The 22375-nt window shown below is 40.0% G+C and overlaps 1 protein-coding gene across 1 annotated transcript in view; it reads right to left on the reverse strand.

Annotated features, from left to right (window-relative positions):
* Window positions 1-22375, reverse strand: part of DLG2 (discs large MAGUK scaffold protein 2) — a 1194846-nt gene that overhangs the window by 999844 nt on the left and 172627 nt on the right. The window contains exon 2 of the mRNA XM_047753849.1: window positions 12577-12735. Coding sequence (XP_047609805.1) covers window positions 12577-12735 — 159 coding nt within the window. The remainder of the gene's footprint in view (window positions 1-12576; window positions 12736-22375) is intronic.

Here is a 22375-nt window from a genome sequence, read left to right on the forward strand (position 1 = left end):
GAGGAGTTCCCATCATGGCTCAGTGGAAACAAATCTGACTAGCATCCATGAGGATGCGGGTTTGATCCCTGGCCTTGCGCAGTGGGTTAAAGCTCCGGTGTTGCTGTGAGCTGTGGTGTAGGTTGCAGACACAGCTGGGATCCCACATTGCTGTGACTGTAGTGTAGGCTGGGAGCTGCAGCTGTGATTCGACCCCTAGCCTGGGAACCTCCATATGCCTCGGGTGTGGCCCTAAAAGGACAAAAGCCCCCCTCCCAAAAAAAACCTATATGAGAAAAGAATCTGAGAAAGAATGGATATATGTATATGTATAACTGAATCACTTTGTTGTACCCCTAAAACTAAACATTACAATATTGTAACAGTACAATTTACAACACTGTAAATCAACTATAGTTCAATATAACATTCAAAATTAAATTTAAAAAAGAGAGCTATGATCAGGAAAAAAAAAGAAATAATACTTCACAATGTGAGCCAGGACACAGCCGCCCTAAACTGAGGGCTTCTACTTGTGAAGAACTCTCATATTTTCTACTCTGTTCTTTTACTCTATTATAAAATTACCAAGTAAATTGATTTCACATCTGCTAATGGGCCAACTGCAGTTTGAAAACTCTGCATTTGATGATTTCTATGGTCCCCTTCAGTTTGTAAAACTGTATGGTTCTCATTTGCTGGTAATACAGCACTGTGACTGAAGCAGGGGTCTGACTTCAGACTAGCTGAACTCAGACCCCAGATCCACCAAGGACTAAATGTGTGACCTTAGAGAAATTTTTCCAACTTTTTAGCACCCATGTTCCTTGTCCATAAGATTGGAATTAAACAAAACAAAACAAAACTATCCTACGGGGTGTCTGAATAGAATAACACAATGGATGAAAAGCATTTAGAATAGTGCCAGCAAATATTCTAAGAATCAATTAAATACTGCATTTTGTATTGTTATTATTTCTCCTAAAACAAACTCTAGACTGGAAGTTTGATGAGTGAATATGAACACAAAGAAAGAAAAATTCATGAAATCGAATTTTTAGACCTTAGCAGCTGTCTCGTATCCCTCCCACAAGGAGACCGGTGGTTTTGTTGAGCAAATGTAAATGAAATGCCAACTATTGATACAACCAAAATCCCATTATTAAAGAGAATCCCAGGTAACATATACTTGATTTCAACAACAGCAAAATTATACCATATAAAATCATGTTAGAAGTTTAAAGAATTGGAATTTGATCCGCATTTAGAATTAGTGAAATACAATTAAAAATACCTTACTAGACATAGAACAAAAAATCGGTTCTATTTTCATGGGTAATAATAATAGTCTCTAGACTTTAATATGGTTAATATGTGAATACAATTAATTTATTAAATATCTCTGTTTTATTACCCAACACTTCTTAGATATCCACTTATTGCTATGAATTAGTGATTTTTAATTTTAAGTAATACTTGTTTAAGTAATACAGAATTTTATATCTAAATCAATGCTTCTCTCCAAATAGTTACCTTGAAAGGTTATATACATGTTATAACATCTTCAATAACTAGCCACAAAGGAGAGTACATTTCTTTATGCTTCAGTAGCCTTATTTGGATCACTCAAAGCCTGGCTGTGATCTTAACTTACTTGATATTCTCCATTTGAACTAGCCAAAATGACATTAACTTTCATATGAAGGACAGCAATCTTGGATAATACACCTTTGCTTAGCCAAGATGTGAATATTCTGTAGTGTAAAACCATTCTCTAAAGCACCACAGGGGTGAAAATACAAGGGGAGCCCCTTTATTGAGAGCTCAGAGAGTTGATCAATCTTAAATTCAGATTTGTAATTACATATACGTACATTTTCTATAGCATAAATTAAAAAACAATTACTATTTGCTGAGCACCTACTAGGTGCCAAGGCTTATTCTACAGACTTTCCTCACACTGCCTTAGATTTGCTAAAGGGCACAGCTAGAAAGCAAAAAAGATAGAACTTGAACACTAGCAGGCCTGATTCTAAAGTCAATCTGATTTCCACTGCATGCTATTGTTTTTCTGGATTAGCAGGGAAAGAATTAAAAATTATAAAGCCCAATTAATGGCAACACTTATTTATGAATGTATGTGTGAGATTTTGAATAATTCATTTGTATCTTTGAGCTTTACATAGAATCTTTTTTTCTTTTTTTTTTTTGATTCTTTCCTCTGTTTATTTTTTTAATTTTTTTTTTTAGGTTTCTTTTTTTTTTGTAATTATTTATTATTATTTTTTTCCCACTGTACAGCAAGGGGGGTCAGGTTATCCTTACATGTATACATTACAATTACATTTTTCTTTTTTTTTTTTGCTTTAGGGCTGCGAGTGCAGCCTGTGGAGGTTCCCAGGCTAGGGATCCAGTGGGAGCTACAGCTGCCGGCCTATGCCAGAGCCACAGCAACGTGGGATCCGAGGTGCATCTGCGACCTACACCACAGCTCACGGCAACGCCGGATCCTTAACCCACTGAGCGAGGCCAGGGATCAAACCCACAACCTCATGGTTCCTTAGTCAGATTCATTTCCGCTGCGCCACGACAGGAACTCCTACATAGGTTATTTCTAATTCTTACAGAAAGTCTTGGCAGTAGTGAAATCCAGTTTTGTGAAGAACTTCATTGTGTAACTGAGTTAACACTTTAGGAATATCTGAAGCTACAAATAATCACTAATGACACCTAGTTAGGATTACTCTAAACACGCCTCATTTTAAAAAAAAAACTTAGTATGCCTTTCATATGCCTAACAACCTAATGTTTCTTAGAGAAAATTCATTATTATTGCTGTCATAATTATTACATAGAGGAGAGAGAGATTTGGATGTCATTCTGCTGACCCATCTTTCCAAAGCCATGGTGGGAACCCATTAACCCAAAACGGACTAGCTGTTCTTGAATTATGAGATGATACAGGAGGTCCTAAGCCTACCAGCTTCTGGCTTTTTCCAACTTCTGGCTTAAATATACAGGATTATTTGAGGTATGCTATTGGCACCTTTTCCAGTTAATGATAATTGAAGCAAGAAATGTTTCATTTGTCTAGAATTTTGACCAGGAGCTTTTGTCCTGGAATCAGTATATTCTGCCAAGGCCATATTTTATGCAACCATTTCCTCTCACCAAAGTCTGGGCCTGGAACAAAATGCATTATTCACAAAGTATGCAAATCTTTGCCAAACCCTTCTTAGGTTTTTAGTAACTAAGATTTTCTCAATTTAGCTTCACAAATCTGTTTTTTTTTTTAACCCAAGACCAGAGGCTTCCTGAACTATCAGGTCAGCTGCTTCTACCATCTAGTGGTGAGAGAGAGAAATAAACAAAGTTTATGTTTTTGAAAATTACTAATTTTCTAAGATAGCAAAATCAGCTTAGTTTTCTAATAAGTATTACCTACTAAAACAATTATCGCTAGAAAGGAAAAAAATAAATACATATTTTTTCAGTTAATGGTCAGGACCCCATGACTATTGGAGTCAAATATATCTCATAAGGTCCTCCCTCCCTTCCTCCCTCCCCCTTTATTTTTCTTTTTTTCTTTTTCTTTCTTTCTTTCTTTCTTTCTTTCTTTCTTTCTTTCTTTCTTTCTTTCTTTCTTTCTTTCTTTCTTTTCTTTCTTTCTTTCTTTCTTTCTCACTCTCTCTTTTCAAAATTAGTAATCAAGTAACGAGTATTTAAAAGGCATCTACTGTTTGGCCAACTTGATTCTAGGCACTCTAGAGGAGCCACAAATTTGTATGTATAAAATATGATCTTTTACTAGAAATGTGTAATTTATTTGAAAAAAAAAAAACAAACAGAAACATTAGACTGCTAAAGGTCAAACATTGCGGCAAATTACTCACTGCTCCATGTCTCCTGAGCAGATCCTCTCTGTCCTATAACATGATGGTGTCATTTCCTGTGTTTCAGTCCCCAGCATCCTCCTCCCGCTTTCCTGAGCAATCTTATCCATTCTGCTTCAACTACACTAAAGACACCAAAGTCAGATCTCTCTAACATCCTAGATCTTTATTTCAAATGGCCTGTTAAATCCTTCTACCTGAGTGCAACATAAATATCTCGAACTCAGGTATTCAAATCTAAACTCAGAATCTCTTTACCCTACTCTTAAATCTATTCTCCCTCTGGCATATCTTGTTTGCATTTCATGATGCTTTCTCTAGGTAGTTGGTTTTTTTTTTTTAAAAAAAAAAAAAAAAGGAGTGTGGATTAACCTCTATTTCCTCTCTTTCTTTCTCTCCTCTATCTTCTATATCTAGAAGGTCTTAAATTCCTGATATCTCTTCCTCAGTAAACTCACTAGTTTATTCTACCCTCCAGCCCTACAGTCCCAATGTCCTTGCTTTATCTCAGAACTTGTCCCCCTGATGCATTTTACCTGATGTCCTCATTGTAATATCACCCTTTTCTTGTTTTTCCTGCATTCTGCTACCTGACATGAGTAATGGTTTGATTTGCAAATCTAACCAGGCCTCTCCTCTTTTCTAAATTGCATAGTCATTCCTCATTATCTACGAGGTGAAGTCCAGTCTCCACATAAGGCCCTTCATTACCTATTCCCACCCACCTCCCTTGCTTTATGACAAACTTTGGACCCACTTCTGTACCCCTTCATTAATCCTTGCATTCCACCTCTCTGCCCAACTCAGCTGCCTGAAGTTTCTATAATTCTTCCATACTGATACACAACTGCTGGAGTCTAGGACAACCTTGACCTTTCTCCTTTAGCTCTGACTTCCTTCAATTCAAAAATGGCGTCCTCTATAATGCTTTCTCTGACCACACCTGTCCCTAGATCTCCAAACTCAGAGAAAATTAAAACATTTCTCTAGGTCTTGGGAGGATTTGCCTCTTTTTTTACTACCTTGTTTATTGTATATAACATGTCAAATTTTATGTACATCTCCAAATTTGTGAATCTATTGCATGTAAGCAGCCAGGATGCATATTCTTCTTTGTATCCCCAGAGAATAACATAGAGCCCAGGATACAGGAGAAAGTAAGTCAAAGAAATTGTACTGTATATTTCTTATGAATGAATGAATAGGTGAATCAATCAATGCACACGTAAGAGGTTTTGTAGATATTAAACTCAACGGCACCTCAGAAATGCTAGAAGATCTTCCTGAGGTTACTCATCCATAAAGTGCAGAGTCAGGATTCCAACAGATGTTTTGGCTCCAGAGACCGTGGTGTTTTACAATCACCAAACTACTTTCTGTCTGGGAATAATGAAAACCTGGACTGGAATAATAGATGCGGATTAAAAGAGGAAGGTGAGAACACCAAGATATCTGATCACAAAGAAGAGATTACAATGAAAAAAAAATCCTTAAATAATTTCAAAATTTCTAGTTTAGAATTTCAGAATAACACTAACACATTCTAATAAGAAAAATCAATAGCAATAAGGATAGTTACTATTTCTGTGTATTTCTTATGGGTCAAGCACCAAGCTAAGCTCTTTGTATAGGCTTTTCTCACTCAAACTTCATAGAAACATATCGAGTGAAGACCATTACTTTACAACCAAAAATCTGAGGCTTGGAGTTCCCATTGTGGCTCAGTGGAAACAAATCTGTCTAGTATCCATGAGAATGCAGGTTCGATCCCTGGCCTCACTCAGTGGATTAAGGATCCAGCATTGTTTCCTGTGAGTGACTCAGGTCTGACATTGCTATGGCTGTGGCATAGGCTGGCGGCTACAGCTCTGATTCAACCCCTAGCCTGGGAACCTCCATATGCCATGGATGAAGCCCTGAAAAAAAAAAAAAGAAAAAAAAAGAAAAAACTGAGGCTCAAGGAAGTTAAAAAACTCAAGAAAGCTCACACAGCCAGTGACTAGAGGACCAGGTATTTGATCTAGCTGAGTCAGATTCTAAGGCCAGAATGAATTTTTATGTTAAACTTTTCTATTGGTTATAATAGCCATCATCCATGTGTCTGTCATAGTATTTTCAGAAGTGTGTGTGTCCAAACAAAAAAACTTCATTTGGAAGAAAGGGTCTCATGACCAAACATGTTTGGAAAATACTATATAGTAACCACAGCCCCAGCTTAGAGGATAATATGCATATTATCATATTAAAGACAGAAATACTTCAATAAGTTAATAGATTCAACCTCTCCAAAGTTTTTGGCATTCATCTTTTTATTTTTCCTGTAACGCTGACAAAATCCCACCAGATGCATCCACTTTGGGAAATCCTGGTTTACTTTCACCAGTACATGCTAATGACAGAGAAAGAAGAAAAATAAAACAAAAATAAGATGTGGTTCAGTTCATAGGAGCTTACACATTTATCAGGAGTAAGACAAGGGGAATATCAAAAGGAAAGCACAATACCTAGATTCACAATAATCGAATAAAGTGTATATACAAAAGCTAATCATGCAAACTCCATGTGTCATAGGATGTTATAATCAGGTGGAATCAGACATGAGTCAGTAGGAAGACTTTATGGAGAACGAGGATTTATTGTCTTATTGGCTAAAATGTACTTTCCTTTAAGCAGGCTCTGGCAACTCTGTTGATAAAATAATTCCTGGAACAAAGTACATTTTATCTTCTTTCCTGCCTGCAGTTCTGTATATCAGCTTCCTCATTTGTGAGAAATCACCCCCTATAATTTCCCCAAACCTGCACTGCCTACAGATTCTCCAATGTTTTCCCATATAGACTCAACAAATACCCAGTTGTTTAAAGGTATAAGTATCTATCCTAACCTCTCATACTTTCACCTTCTAGTCAGTCTTCCCGGAACTATTCATTCTGGTCTCAATGAGAACTAGAAGACCGAAAATCACATTTATCTGACTAAAGTGATTCACACCCACCTATGAACAATAGCTTTAATTTCCTTGTAAATAGTCATTGATGGCTTTGACTGTAAGACACACCATTTTTTATGTACCCTAGGAGGTGCTGCCACTTTTAATTGTGAAACCTCATTGATTTTAGGACACATCCAGAGTTCAGATACGTGATACATGAGGAAATATCAGATTTAAAACGGATGAAATTCTGTATCAATGATGACTAGGTAAGGGAACAACCAAAAAAGAAAAACAAGAGGTATGTGCCTTAATTTCTTGCTTATTTTAATATCAATGTCACCAGTCTCCTTGAAGGCAATTATTCATAACAGTGTGTGTATTGCCACTTACAAGTAATTAATTTAGCAAGTATTTGTTGAAGGACTGAGAAAATAATAATGAGTAAAACCAGCACAGACCCCGGACCTTGAGGGCACTCATATAATGATGATCGTATTGACAGTAAATACATTAAAACAAAACTTAAGGGTTATGAATACAAGTAGAATTAAAACAACTGGTTGGATTTCTGGTCTGACGACTACCATGTTTACACAAACCAGAGCATAAAAAGCAACCTGATTCATTTTTTGGTCAGTGTTTGTGTGACTTCTGTATTGCTTGTTTCTGACAATAAGATGGTTTATGAAATTAATCACATATAGAATGAATATTTTAAGAGATGACCAGCCAAATAAAAATTAACTGAAATAGATCTTGCCAGGTCCGGGGAGAGAGAAAGGTGAGGGTTGTGGTGTGGACTTAACTTGGGTTCTTCGATGACATGCCCACACCCAGTGTGAGGGCTGTATCTCAAAGAGGAAAACTCTCCAATTGTGCAAAACCAAGTGTGTCTCCCTCGCCGAGAAGCAAATTCTTACACGCTCAAAGGATTCTTCAAAAGGGAACTAGCCCCCAAATAACTAGTTTTTGTCATGGGAGAGGAACATATAGTCCCCTCGGGAGGTTTACTACTGGGTGGACCGAAATATTTTAAAAGTGGAAACTATTTTCCTTCCATGGCCTCCTATCACCCACCTATCGCTACTTTCATGGTTCAGATGTAAAAAACTAACTTTCTTACACACTCCCTTATATTTTCTATCTGCTGGCATTTTTATGAATAAGAACATATTAGAAAACTGGACCTTCAACTTCTACAAACCTGGAGCCAAGGGAAAAAATGTGAATCTAACATCTCCTTTAAAGCGGCAGAACCGTTTAGAGGAAGGGGATATGGTATAGGAGTGATGGAGAATACAGGTTTTGGATCCAGAGAGACCTGAGTTACAAATATTGGCATTCTTACTCACCAGCTATGCGGTTTGAAGGGAGTTATTTAATTTGACTTTCAGGTGTGGTATTTCATAGAGGTCAAATGAGATAAATAAAACAAATGATTTTAAGGTATCTGTAGCGGTAGCAGGTTGATGATAATAACAAGATAAAAAACACCATTTGGTTCAGCTAACCATGTGCCAGACACTTACTAAGCAAATTACATATTCAATTAGTATGAAAAATCCTGTGAGATAAATATTATTATCTCAGTTTCACAGATGAAGAATCTGAGATAAAGATCTTGAGCTTGATCTTGACCAAGATCACAGAGCTGCCAAATGAAAGGGCCAGAATTTATTCATTTATTTATTCATTTTAGGGCTGCACCCTCAGCATATGGAAGTTCCCAGGCTGGGGGCTAATTAGAGCTGCAGCTGCCAGCCTAGGTCACAGCCACAGCCATGCAGCATCTGAGTAGCATCTGCAACCTACACCACAACTCACAACAATGCCAGATCCTTAACCCACTGAGCGAGGCCAGGGATTGAACCCGCCATCCTCATGGATATTACTTGGGTTCATTATAACTCCAAGGGCCAGAATTTAAATGCAGCCCTTCTAATGAACAAGTTCCTAAAAGCAAGCCCACCTGCCCTCTCTCTCTCTCTCTCTCTCTCTCTCCCTCTCCCTCCTTTTCTCTTTTTCTCTCACTCTCTTTCTCTATCAAATACTCTGTAAAGAGTTCTCTGCAAGATGATGGGGGTCTCACAGTAGCTAAGATTCAGGAATTTGAATTCCTATGGCAGAGTAAGAGTAAGTAATATATAATTAGGACTCAGGTTCCCTAGGAGAGTAACATGCATATTTAAAATCATGTTTTACTGCTGCCTTTTGTTTCCTCATCACCTCTTATGATGCATATAGTAGATATTCAAATTAATAGTTACTGGATAAATCTACACTCAAAAGAATATGCTTGTGCTTTCTTAAAGGCCAATACTTTATTTTGTGGAAGATTTTAGGCAGCATCTGAAGAGAAAGCATCCCCCCATCTGGAGGCGAGGAAAACAAATCCCCTTGAATTCACAGCTAAATTGCACTTCTTCCAATCCCACACTTTACACTGGCCAAGGCACTCCAACGAAAACAGGCTAAGCAAGCCCATCTATCAGCCAGGCAGCCAGTAGGTTCCAAAGGCAGATGAATCTTAGAACTGAGGTTTCAAGTGCTACACGGTGATGGCAGAAACAGCTGTCAAACCTGCCCCACTGATGTTACTCAGAGCCTGCTGAATGCGATGTTGAAATTGTTATCCAGCAATCCCACACTCTGATTAGGCATGCCACGTGGAAATTCCTAATTAATACTAGAGAACCACATTGCCTTCCAAGTAGGATTCAGGGGGTGCTATCTGATGGGGTGTTTTGCCTCCTCACCCTTCTCCTTTGTAGCACTTGACCCAAGAACACCAGACAGATTAAAGAAGCAAAAAGGCTGAAAGTATGCCAGATCTAATTGAGAATTTGTACCCTTATAGCATTTCTCCGATTCTAATACGCTTCCTTTATGAGAAAATAACACATTTGATTTCAATCACGGCAGGCTTTCCAAACACTTGAATGTGATAACATAATAACCTCTTAACAATTTGATTAGAAAATGGGCCCTATTGCTATCAAAATACATGTGCTTGTACTGTGCCAGGGCCAACTCGACCTGTCTCAGGGGAGCCTCATGTGCCCATTTGTGCAAATATATTCAGCAGCTTCGGGTTGGTAGCCTGAAATCAGCTATGACGGGAGTGTTTACACCATGAAATTGGCAAGCTCTACACCTCAGGGTGTTTTCCTTTTGGAAAAAAATTGGGTGCATTTATCTCTATCACTACTGATGACAGAAGAAAGGTACACAATCTCTTCATTAAAATGATTTAATAACAGATCTTGTTCAGCTAAACAACACCTCTGGAGGGTCATGAAGGAAAAGTCCTGGCTCCAAAATAGCTACTGCAGAGGCTGGGTGCACAAGTCCTGAAGAAGCTCATCTTTCTTTTCTCGTCACAATATATCGGGGGTCATACTGCTGAGTGAATGATTCCAAAAAGGAAGGAAAACCTATTCGAGGCTTGATGTTTCATATTCGGAATTTATTATTCATAGGAGGCTACTTTTAAAACAGATGTGAAGAACCTTGGATAAAAGACATCACTATAGTAAAACCATAAAAACCGAAAAGATTTTTTAAAGAACATAGTAAGAAATAAGATAGAAAGAAGAAGCAGAAAACCTAAGCTAAGGAAAACCATCAAAGTGGGAGATATTTAACTCTGAGATTCCTGTAATCAAGGGGTAAAGGAGAGTTGGGAATGATTGCCTGATATCTAAGATCTGATCTTCAGAAAAAGCAAAATTTCCTTTAACTCTAATAGACACTTTCCAAAGGAGGCTCTATGTAGCAAAACACATGGTGTAATCATCCACACTGTTAGATGTTTAGGTCATTGTATTATCCAAATATATGCTGAAAAATGCAAAATGTATTTGTATTTTTGCAAAGTATACAAAATGAAGATCTGATAGTGATTTTATTGTTTTGTTCACATTTATTTTATGGTTGCCAGGCTAGCTTTAGACTAGCCTCCATTATCCTAGCAGCCTAAAGCCATTGGAAGCTTTCCTCTAGAGTGGATTAAGAAAGGAAGGGACTGGAAGGGGAAAAAGAAAAGCTGGGATGACAAAAAGGAAGGGAGGCTTCATGGAGGTTCTTACAGGGGTTCTTTTCATCCAGTTAGAAAGAAAACAATCTGAAGTGTACGTACTCTCTCTGCAGTCCAGTCTCCTAGCTCTGACTCTTCTCAATTTATACTGGTTAGCACAGATTAAGGATGAGCATTTGTTTCTAAGGACAATAAGTCTTTAAAGCACAAAGGTATTCATCTGACTATGGAATAGAATCATTGATTCTTATAGTTAGAGTCTTAGAGAAATGTTTGTGTGCCCTCCTGCTAAAGAAGCAGTCCTTTCCACAAGGACATCAGCCAAAGTCATCAACCAAGCCTGGAAGATTTCTAGAGACAGGGAACTCTCCTTTCATGAATTAGTCTGTACTTTCAGGGGGTAGGGCTAACTGTCCAAAGTTCTGGTCTTATAATCCCAAAAATACATTCCTGTTAATTTTGTACAGTGGTTCGGCCTCTGCCTACCAATATTGTTTATCCTAGATGACAGCTCTTGAAGTGTAAGGAGGTAAATCCTTCTCTCTCTAATCTACTCTTCTCTTGGTTAAACATAACTATTTCTGTGAACCACTCTATGATTTCCAAAGAGACGCTGGGAAGAATTGAACAATGATTTCCAGAGGCAAAATGCTTACATACTTTTACACATTAAAAAATACTTACTGGAATTTGACAATTAGCCTAATATACTAATTAACTTGTATCTAAAACTAGTTTATTGGGAAAGGAAGTTTCAGGACGTCAGGGTATTTACAATGAACCAAATTTTGGAACTATGTTAAACATGATTTAGCCTTACTTTGATGCTTTAAAAGGTATAAGATCCCAGAAAGCATCAGGACAACCTTCATGGCTATATTTTTTATTGTAACACAGCTGTATGGAAGTGCCAGTGAAGTGAATGTTCTAGCTAACAAACTAAAAGAAAAAAAAATTAGTAGTAATATCAAGGGGTTATTTGGAAGCTTTTTGTTTTATCTTACATTTCAATTCTCTTCTATTACATCATTGACTTAAGTTCCATTTTTCTTTTTTGGCCTTAATCGACATTTATAAACTTTATCCAAGACACAAAATCCCAGAGTACCAGCAAAGAAAAAGGCAGAGTAAACTGCAGCCAAGGAGCACAGAAAATCCTTACTCTCATTTCATTGTCCCTATTTGTCAAAATACCCCTTACCAAGAAAATGTTTAAACTTAAAGAAGAAGGTAGAAAATGTTGGAAAGAATGCTAGCAAATGGAAAGAAATATAACATCAAATAGAGGAGTTGATGAGCCAACTCAAGCATTTGCCTTTTTAGTTCTACAGGGTAAGGCAATCACTAGGTGTCATCATGTTATATTTACTGCCTTTATTTTATCTAAAGCCAAGAATGGAGACGGAGAAGTAGCATTTGAATGAAACCTTGATGTCCTTCTGGCCTTGGTAAATACATGGTTAGCTTGTTTTCTTTTTCAGTTTTCACTCTTGGCTCTTTCCTTAGCCCATTCTCAGCAACTAAAAGGATTTTCCAGACATTGAAGCTTTAACTGTAAGAACAACAGCCCCGTGTCAGGAATCCCAGATAAACCTTCAAACCACAGAGACCTTTTGGCAACCATGACCCAAAGCTATAGTGGTTTAAAGGGCTCCCTTAATCAAGCCAGCGAACTCCTCTCCGCAACGCAGACCAATCACTGCTGCTAGCTCTAAGAGAGCAATGGAACTGACCTTCAGAGGAGAGATGTGAGACTGCAAGACGTATCCATGGACATTTTCTATCTGCGACAGGTTCTTCTCCGATACATGCACAAGTTCAGGGCCTCTCACTTCGTGGGTCAGTCGAGGTAAGGAATGATCGTGTGGCGCGTCCTCATCTTGATAGCGATACTTCTAGGAGAAAAGACAAGAAAGGAAAAAGCATCACTGTTTGCCAAGGGTATAGTTCCAAACCTCCTATTTTAACTTCGTTTACAGGACACAGCAGGTACATCACCACACAGGCTTTGCCGCAGGCTCTTGTGGTCGTCCCCTTCACCAGGTCAAGCGTAAGTAAAACTGAACCAACTGTCAGTCCCAACCAATGCTGATGACTCCTTTTCACCTGATAATGTACTATCTCTGTTTATAAAATAGTGAAGGGTGATAATAAGTAAGACTGAGACAATTTACCTAAGTAGGTGAGGAGGTAACCCTCAGAATGACCAAAGCAGCTAAATAGGTGCTGAAAATTCTAGATTCAGGATGAAAAACAAAAAAGTACCGAGTAAAAAGACAGAAGTCTGATACAACCATTCAAGAAACCTAATTTTGATTCACAATACGTGACAGGTTTAAGATCTCTTGGAAATAAGGAAACATTTTTGTCACCCACATTATTTGTATTGGCCTCAAAAGGAAGACAACCTTTTCCTCCTTTCACATCCAAAGAGGAGGAGTGTTGATTTGGCTTAGTTGGGCTTTGGGACAAAAGGTCACGATTTCCAAGGATGGCATTTTCTTTTAAAGAACTTCAAAAATCAGGGCAAAGGGGCTGCTTATGTCATACTGAGGTGATTCCCTGAGGGGAAAGAGATAATTGTTCCTTCTCTCTTGATCCCTTTTCCTCTTTGTCATCTTCCTTCTATATGCCTGTAACAGCAAGAGCATCCCCTGGCTAAGGCCATCCTAAGGAAGCCGACAGAGAGGGACAAGGATCAGGTCAAGGACTGGTTTGAGGAAGGGTAGATACAGCCATGGGTCAATCTCCATCTTCAGCTTTGGCCTGGGTTGCCCACGTTTCTGTCTCTCTTTGCTTCTTGCCCATTTTCCTTCAGACCTGTCCCATTCTAGTCTCATTGTTTGAAGGGTATTAATTTATTTGGGGGGAAAAAAGGGGGGGTGCTTTGTTTTGTCTTTGTTCCCTGTGAATAGCACAGGGGTATCAGGGGCAGGAGTGCAAGCATTGTTCTTACACCATCTCAGCCTTACCTTTGATGCCCGCCTCTTCCCAGCAGTCCTGTTATTATCATCACTAACAGTTATTTTTATCACACTGGGTTACTAACAACATGCCTTCTTCCAAAATAATACCTATGTTTCCTTCATTTGTAGTGAAAAAATATGATTTTGTGGACATCAGCTCTCCATCTGACTCATAACCTGATAGCAACAAGAACCACCCAGGGTTGGCAATTCAGTCTGTAGACCATTCTTACTCAGAAGTTGACTACTTGAATTTTCCAGGGAGGCTTGTGACAATGTTTCAAGCTTAATATTAATTCACATTAGTTTATTATTATTAACATTGGTTTCAAAACAAAAATTATAGCTTACAGTATCTTGACTGTGGTTTGCAAAGGACGCTCATCTATTTCTTTTACTGTAGTCCTTCAATCATCATCACTTGTGATGCTCCATTTCGCTTATGAGAAAACTAGCATTTAGAGAGGTTAAGAGATTTGTCCAGGGTCATCTAACTAGTGGTCATCAGAGCTGTGACCCTGTCTAGATCATGAGAATCTGAATCCTCTTTCTACTCTCATCAGCCCCTCCTCCATTTACATAAGGAGATGAAGCCCAAGTCCAATAACAGAATAAGCAGCTTGATTAAAACAAACAAAAAACAACAACAAAAAACCTTCACTTCAAGAACACACAACAAAATGAGGTTAGATTTCTGTGAATCACAAAATATCATACTTTTATTTTCCTAACTCTATAAATAAATTGGAAAGTTAATCTGCCTCAGAAACATGGATCAAGTTTAACATTCATTCTTGATCTGTTAGGTGTTGTTCACTGGAAGTGGAATAATGTCATACAAATGCCCATTTTAGTGTCTCTCGCTTTCAGCCCATCTGCCCCCCACATCTCCTCCCCCTCTTCAATTCTCTCTCAGGGAGGCACTACCATCTATGCAATCACCGGAGCCAGAAAAGTAGGAATCAGTGAGACTTCATCCTCTTTCACCCCCCAACCATCTGCCAATTTAATAAATCACAAAGTGTGCCTAACTTGTTAAATAGTTCTTACGTCTACTCCATCTTCTTCCCCAACCCCACCACTAACCACTGCCCACATTGAGGTTTGCAGCTCTCAGCTGTACCATGGCAACAGCCTCTGCAGTGGTTTGACGGTTGCTAAGACTGCCCTTTCCCATCCATCCTACACTATATGCCAGGGGGCTGGCTTTCTGAATCTCAAACTGACAGAGTCCATCTCTTCAAAACCCTTCAGTGGCTCCCTTTGCCCACCTGACAGAGCTCAAACTTCCTTACCTGCCATAGGCCACTGCCAACTCGGCTACATGAGCTGAAGGTCCTCCCACCACTGCCACTTCTGAATTCTTTTATCTCACCACTCCTCCCTCAGGATTATGGAATAAATATGAACAAAGCACTACTTCCAGTTTTCTAAAGATTTTTAAAAAGTGATTAAATACAAAGTTTATCATCTGAACCATTTTTAGGTATACAGTTCAGCAATGTTAAGCTTATTCACACTGATATGTAACCAATCTTCAGTATCTTTCATCATTTAAAACTGAAACTCTACACACAGTAAACACCCATTTTCCCCTCCTCCAGCCCCTGGCAATCACCATTCTATTTTTTTCTATTTTTATGAATTTGACTATTCTAGATAACTCATATCATTGAAATAATACAGCATTTGCTTTTCAAGACTAGCTTAGTTCATACTCCTTTGAAGGTTCTTCCATTTTGTAGCATGTGACAGGATTTCCTTCTTTTTCAAGGCAGGATAATATTCCATTGTATATACATGCTACATTTTGTTTATTCATTCATCTGTAGCTGGGCGGTTTGGTTGCTTTTACCTCTTGGCTAATGTGAAGAACGCTGCTGTGAACATACACATACAAAAATGTCTTTGGAACTATTTTTCAATTTTTTTGGAGAGATATCCAGAAGTAGCACTGCTGAATCATATGGTAATTCCATTTTTAGTTTCCTGAGGAATTTTTTAAGATTTTTAAAATGTAGGAGTTCCCACTGTGGCACAGTGGTTAACGAATCTGACTAGGAACCAGGAGGTTGCAGGTTCGATCCCTGCCCTTGCTCAGTGGGTTAAGGATCTGGCATTGCATGAGCTGTGGTGTGGGTCGCAGATGTGGCTCGGATCCCCCGTTGCTGTGGCTCTGGCGTAGGCTGGTGGCTACAGCTCCAATTAAACCCCTAGCCTGGGAACCTCCATATGCCGCGGGAGCAGCTCAAGAAAAGGCAAAAAGACAAAGAAAAAAAAAAGATTTTTAAAATGTAACATATATGAAGCCATATTCATGCCACCCACCACAATTAGGAAATGCTTGTTTTATGAGACAAAAAGATCCCAGAGCACCAAAAGTAAAATTCTATAAAGCTAAAATTATTACCAAAACTCCTCAAAGATTCTTGCAGTAGAATTCAGCTGGTTTAGGTAAAGACTTTACTTATAAAAATAGACATCTCACTGAATTGTTTGGAGAGATAACTAACAGGACACAGATAATAAACTTGGTTAAACTTATGTAGTATCAAAAAGAATTTACACTAGTGAATTATTTTCATAAAATTAAGGCCCATTTTGAAGACTGATAGAGGCTTAGACCGTAAAATTGATCTTGAAGCTCAATTACTATTTTATTAGTAAAAATTATTCACCTTATCATTTATTGATCCTGTGGCCTCAACTCTGATGTTAACTTTTCATGAAATCCAAATCTAAGGTCTTGTGAGTGTTCCCATAGCTCCCTGTACTCCCCAGATCACAACTTTCATCATGTTATATGAGTGTGCATATTTTAAGTTTTTACACTGAACTATAAGGTTTTGTGAGACCTGGGATCATCTGGGTATCGTTTATTTTCATAACTCCAGTCCTTAGCCAAATTCTGGCACACATGTGCCATAACAATTTGTTGATTTAAATTACAAATGCCAGTTGAACAAATGAACGAAAAGGGTATAACTTTCTAAAGCTACAAAGTTATTTTGGCTCTTGGGTGCAACCTCTTTCATTGCATAACACTGTAAACTCAGGTGTAAGCAAAAAAAAAGACAATTGCATCACTGGCTTAACACAATCTTACTTAAAGGATATCAGCTTCTTAAGTATTAAGAAGCTCCACATCATTCCTTTCAGAAATATATGTTGGGGTTCCCGTCGTGGCGCAGTGGTTAACGAATCCGACTAGGAACCATGAGGTTGCGGGTTCGGTCGCTGCCCTTGCTCAGTGGGTTAAGGATCTGGCGTTGCCGTGAGCTGTGGTGAAGGTTGCAGACGCGGCTCGGATCCCGCGTTGCTGTGGCTCTGGCGTAGGCCGGTGGCTGCAGCTCCGATTTGACCCCTAGCCTGGGAACCTCCATATGCCACGGGAGCGGCCCAAGAAATAGCAACAACAACAATAACAACAACAAAAAGACAAAAAGAAGAAGAAATATATGTTAACGACACAAACTGAATACGAACCAGTCCTTGACCTTGAGAAGGCCATAAATTATTAAGGGAGTGATACCTATGTGCAGCTAAGTCACAACACACAGTGAAAACAACTGTAAGTATAAACTGAGTTCCATGGGTGCAGATGGGTCATCCCTAACTCTGTCTGTAGCTTCCCAGTTTGAAATAGGATCTAGAACCATAATAGAAAGAGGTAAGGGGAATTCCAAGCAAAGGCAGCAACACATGCAGAGGAGAAAGGTCTAAGAGGGGATGAGGTTCTGAGAGAACAGGGAGGTTGGGAAACAGCTTATAGCACATGCTATTGCCCCACCCTAATTCATGAAACTCCCTATTTGGCATTCAAGGCCTACATCTGAAAACTTCACAGGAAGACTGCCCTTGAGTGTTTGAAGCTTCCTCACCTAGGAGTGTCTGGGAGTTATACTGGAATCCACAACTCCCACACTTCAAAGAGGTGTAAATTACATTCCAAAGCACCTCACAGAATTGGTCTGAAGCTGACTGCCCCTAGATGTACATTTCGGCAGAATTTCTGGGGGCGTCCCTCACGCCTTTAAGAGCTTCTTCTGGGAAATGCCCTCCAGAAATTACATGCTTGCTGATCCCATTTTAAGGGTTGCTTCTGGTGAATTTTTTTTTTTTTTTTTGTCTTTTGCCATTTCTTGGGCCGCTCCCGCGGCATATGGAGGTTCCCAGGCTAGGGGTTGAATCGGAGCTGTAGCCACCGGCCTACGCCAGAGCCACAGCAACGGGGGATCCGAGCCGCGTCTGCAACCTACACCACAGCTCACGGCAACACCAGATCCTTAACCCACTGAGCAAGGGCAGCGACCGAACCCGCAACCTCATGGTGCCTCGTCGGATTCGTTAACCACTGCACCACGACGGGAACTCCATGGTGAATTGACATAAGGAGGGGATGCAAGGCGGAAACCAGGCTGAAAGGAAGTCCACTGTCTCTTGTAGACAATAGGGAACCATCCGAGAGACCTACAAGATACTCTTCCTGGTACCAGCCAGATATTCCTCCTGCTTTATTTTTCCAGTTTTCTCCAAGAGATGACTAAGCAAAAAATGGCAAGAACCAGTAAGATGTACCATCTTCAACTCAAATGCAACCCTCCAAAGGAATCACCCAGATGGTTTAGTAGTATCACTGCTCGGGTTTGACTTTGGCTGGATCAGAAATGATTTTTTTTTTTTCAACACTCAGTCTGCTATTAATATTAACACTATTAATAGAGATACTAACACTCTGGTAATATTAAAACTAACAATAATAGTTAATGTGCCAGGAACTGTGCTAAACGATTTACCTGCATCATCATATCAGAGATTGGTGTTATCATTCTCCTCACCTGAGGCTTGGTTAGTTAGGCTTTTTTTTTTGCAGGTTTACACACCTGGTGGGTGGCAAAGGATTCAAATACAAGTTCCTCTGACTCTAGAGCTAGGGCACTTAAATATTCTTCTAAACTAATCAGGACTCAAAGATCTTAAGAGATCAACTTTATCTTTGGGGAAATATAATTCTTAGGAATCTTTAAGAGCCAACTAACGAGGGAGATTAAACAGCTCTGCAGAGGGCACACCCTGATTTAAGAATCAGCTCCAATGTTCTGGGCAATTCTGAGTCCTCTCTAGTTCCAGGGCTTGTTCATTAGGTTCTAATGCCATACTGGGCACCTTGGAGGGTTCCTGAATTGCCATTTGAAGAAGGCCTGTTTTGAAATCTGTCTTCCTCTCTTCCTCTTCTCAACTTGGTCCACTGGAGGGGACTCCAGAGTAAAAGAACTCTCATAAACAGTTTGTACTTTCTCTCCCAGGTCTAATGGGAGTGAGGCAGAAGTGCTCAGGACAGAGAAGTCTGATGTATTATTCATGTCTCCTGTCATAGCTCATTTTGTCCCTGATTCTAGAATCCTACCCGCTTCCCCTTTCTAAGGCTTAACCCCCACCCATGGACTCCATCAGGCAAAGTTCTCAAGTCCCCAATAATCACACTGGGTGTCACCACCTCTTGGAAAACTTCTCTGATGGCTGAGGTTGAAAAGATGTCCTTCCTTAATGCCTCCACGGTGTTCTGCACAGATTCCTGTTAATGATTAACGACTCTCTACTCCAATGACCTGTCCATGTGCCCATATCTCCTCCAGGCCCACGAGAGCCTTGTGAGCAGAGATAGGGTCGTACTCATCTCAGTTCTCCAGCGGACCCCATAGTAAGACACATAGTAAGAGGCCAATGAACATGACTTTAACTGAACTAACCTTTAAATAAACTGAGGATAACAGGATAAACCTGACAAAAGGCCTGCCCAGCTGAACCTGCATGCTGTCCTACTGGCACTGTCCCACCCCAGGGCCCTCCATGCGATGGCCAAAGGCTGGGAAGTTTCACCATTTCTGCTCACTGCATTCCATGGATGCCTGTGTGACTCAGAACCACCCGGAATTACCCAGAATTCAGACACAGGCACCTACATACAGCGGATGCATCACTGGAGGTTTAGTACCATCAGGAAGGTGGTACTGCCCTGGCATAGTGTATAACAGCTGAGAGAAAACTCATAAATCCTTCAAGGTCTCATAAATAAAAACCTGAGTCTATCTCCGTCTCTGCATAAAAAAGTGCTCTGCTTCCCCCTTGCAGCAGGTGTTGGCACTGCTCTGATGACAGACAGAGAAGCAAACCAAACTCTGGGAGAACCAGAATGTTTGTGTGCTCTTGAAAGATAAGTAATATTATAATATCTGTGAATGTTGTCCGGGAATATTTTTCCAAGAGTGTTATAGAAAGTATCCCATTTAAGGAGTTCTCGCCGTGGCACAGTGGGTTAAGAATCCAACTGCAGCGGCTTGAGTTGCTGTGGAGGTGTGGGTTCGATCCCTGGCCCTGCCCAGTGGTTTAAAGGATCTGGCATTGCTGTAGCTGCAGTTTTGATTCGGTTCCTGGCCTGAGAACTTCCATATGCCTTGGCCGCAGCCAAAAGAAAAGAAAAACAAAAACGAAAAATTATCCCGTTTAAGACTTACATCAGTACTGTGAAGCAGGTACAAAATTAAGGAATGATTGCAGTTTCTTACAGAAAGCCTGACATTTAGCAAATGCCAAAACCTCTTGGTTCCAGGGTTTCTATCAACTATTTCGACAAATAGCATTCTCTGTGTCAAGCCTCATCTCCTTCTCTGTAATCTAAGTTCCTGAGGTCAGGAACCCCTGCTGTCCTTCTTTTGCCCCCCCGCAGAGGGTCAGGCCAGAACAAGGGCCACACAGTTTGTATCCAATACACCCAGTTGACTGCATGCTGCCCCTAAAGGAAGTCTCTGTTTTAAAAATATGCTCTGGCAGAAAAGCAGATTTTAGGAGAAGCATGAAATCGCTTAGAAAGTTAAAAATATATAACAGACTAGCAAAGCGTGATGATCCCTAAGAAAGAAAATGAATGTAGCTCAGAACATAGAGAAAACCAAAAGCGTGAGGAAAGCAGTCTTGAAAAATGAATTACGTGGCAATGAAGGGTTCTCACTTCCTCTCAAGACTGTTTAACTTCTGTAACAAGGTATTCTTATCCAGGTCCTGCCAGCCACCATCGTATCTGGAGGAAAATATTTGGTTTACATATTTTGGTATTTCTTTATAGGCATTTTATTTCCTAGAGACTTGGGCAGTAGGTAAGCAGCCAGCCAGCTCTTTTCCAGCCCTTCCTTTTCCCATGAGGTCTTAGCCTATCTGTGACCTGTGACCTGTGACCCACTCCCACCATCACACCTAACGGCATCCTTGCTCCAACTCGCCACCTCCCTTTCCAGAGGGAAAACATGGGTAGGAAAAAGAAAAAGAAGATAAAAGAATGGTGAAGGCTGTGATCAGATCCGTAATTATATTCATTTCTTTGATTTGAAATAAATTCTCTGGGAGTTCCTGTCTGGGCCGATTGGAAACGAATCTGGCTAGTACCCATGAGGATGCAGGTTCGATCCCAGGCCTCGCTCAGCGGGTTAAGGATCTAGCGTTGCCATCAGCTGTGGTACAGGTTGCAGACATGGTTCAGACCTGGGGATGCCGTGGCTGTGGTGAAGGCCAGCAGGTGTAGCTCCGATTCAAACCCTAGCCTGGGAGCTTCCATATGCCACATGTGAGGGCCTAAAAAGCAAAAAATGAAAAAATAAAATTGATGGATTCTCTGGTATTTTGGCTAGAGCAGGGTTCTCTTTCCCCTTTCCATCCTTTCTGTCCACTATCCCTATCCATTCTTCCAGAGCAGGTACATGTGCATTTTATTTCCTCAAGGAGACCCCTGGCTTCCCAGGAGATCTCTTCCTCGTATCTCACCGCTCTCTCTGCTTCACAGGATTTCAGGGTACCATGTATTGATTTTGCATAAAACTCATCACATTTGTATTTTACATGTATTTCTGTGCTCATTTGCTTAATGCCTGCCTCCCCCATCAAATCAAAACCAAGGGTCAGGGACTCTGCCTACTTGGCTCACTACTGACCTCTAGTGTCAGCTACACAGCAGGTTCTCAGTCCACATTCAGTCTGTGGTCAAATCTCTCTCCAAAATCCGTTACTTTGGTGCTAATAAAAGTGGGTCAAAGCTCACTGATTGCTGATTGCACACAGATCCTCCCTAAGCAAAGTTATCCTTCGCCCCCAAAATGACCTGCAAGCGGCAATACACAGCTGGCCCAAAGGACATCTGAAAGAGGAATTTTTCAGAGATGAGCGGGAAGTACGCAGCAGGACTGATGGGATGCAAAGCAGTCCCAGGTGCTCCATTTGAATTTTTTCAAACGAAACTCACAAATGAAAGGAAATACTTTCCCACTTTTTTCCACAAAGAATGGGACAAGCCAGGATGTTAATTAAATTACAAATCAGCTGTCTGCTTGCAGCTGACAGAGTTTTGTGTGCTTCCAAGCAAGTCAGATATTTTAAACCCTCTGTAATTACCTACAATGAGGGAGCTGCCAGGAAGAATGCCTTCATGAATATGTGATGAATCTTAAGATCCTTTTTCAAGAACTGATGATTTAAATAATCATGAGGGGACTTACTCGAGCTCAGTGGTGCCCTCTAT

Source organism: Phacochoerus africanus, chromosome 11, assembly GCF_016906955.1.
Source record: "Phacochoerus africanus isolate WHEZ1 chromosome 11, ROS_Pafr_v1, whole genome shotgun sequence".
NCBI classification, from domain to species: Eukaryota; Metazoa; Chordata; class Mammalia; order Artiodactyla; family Suidae; genus Phacochoerus; species Phacochoerus africanus.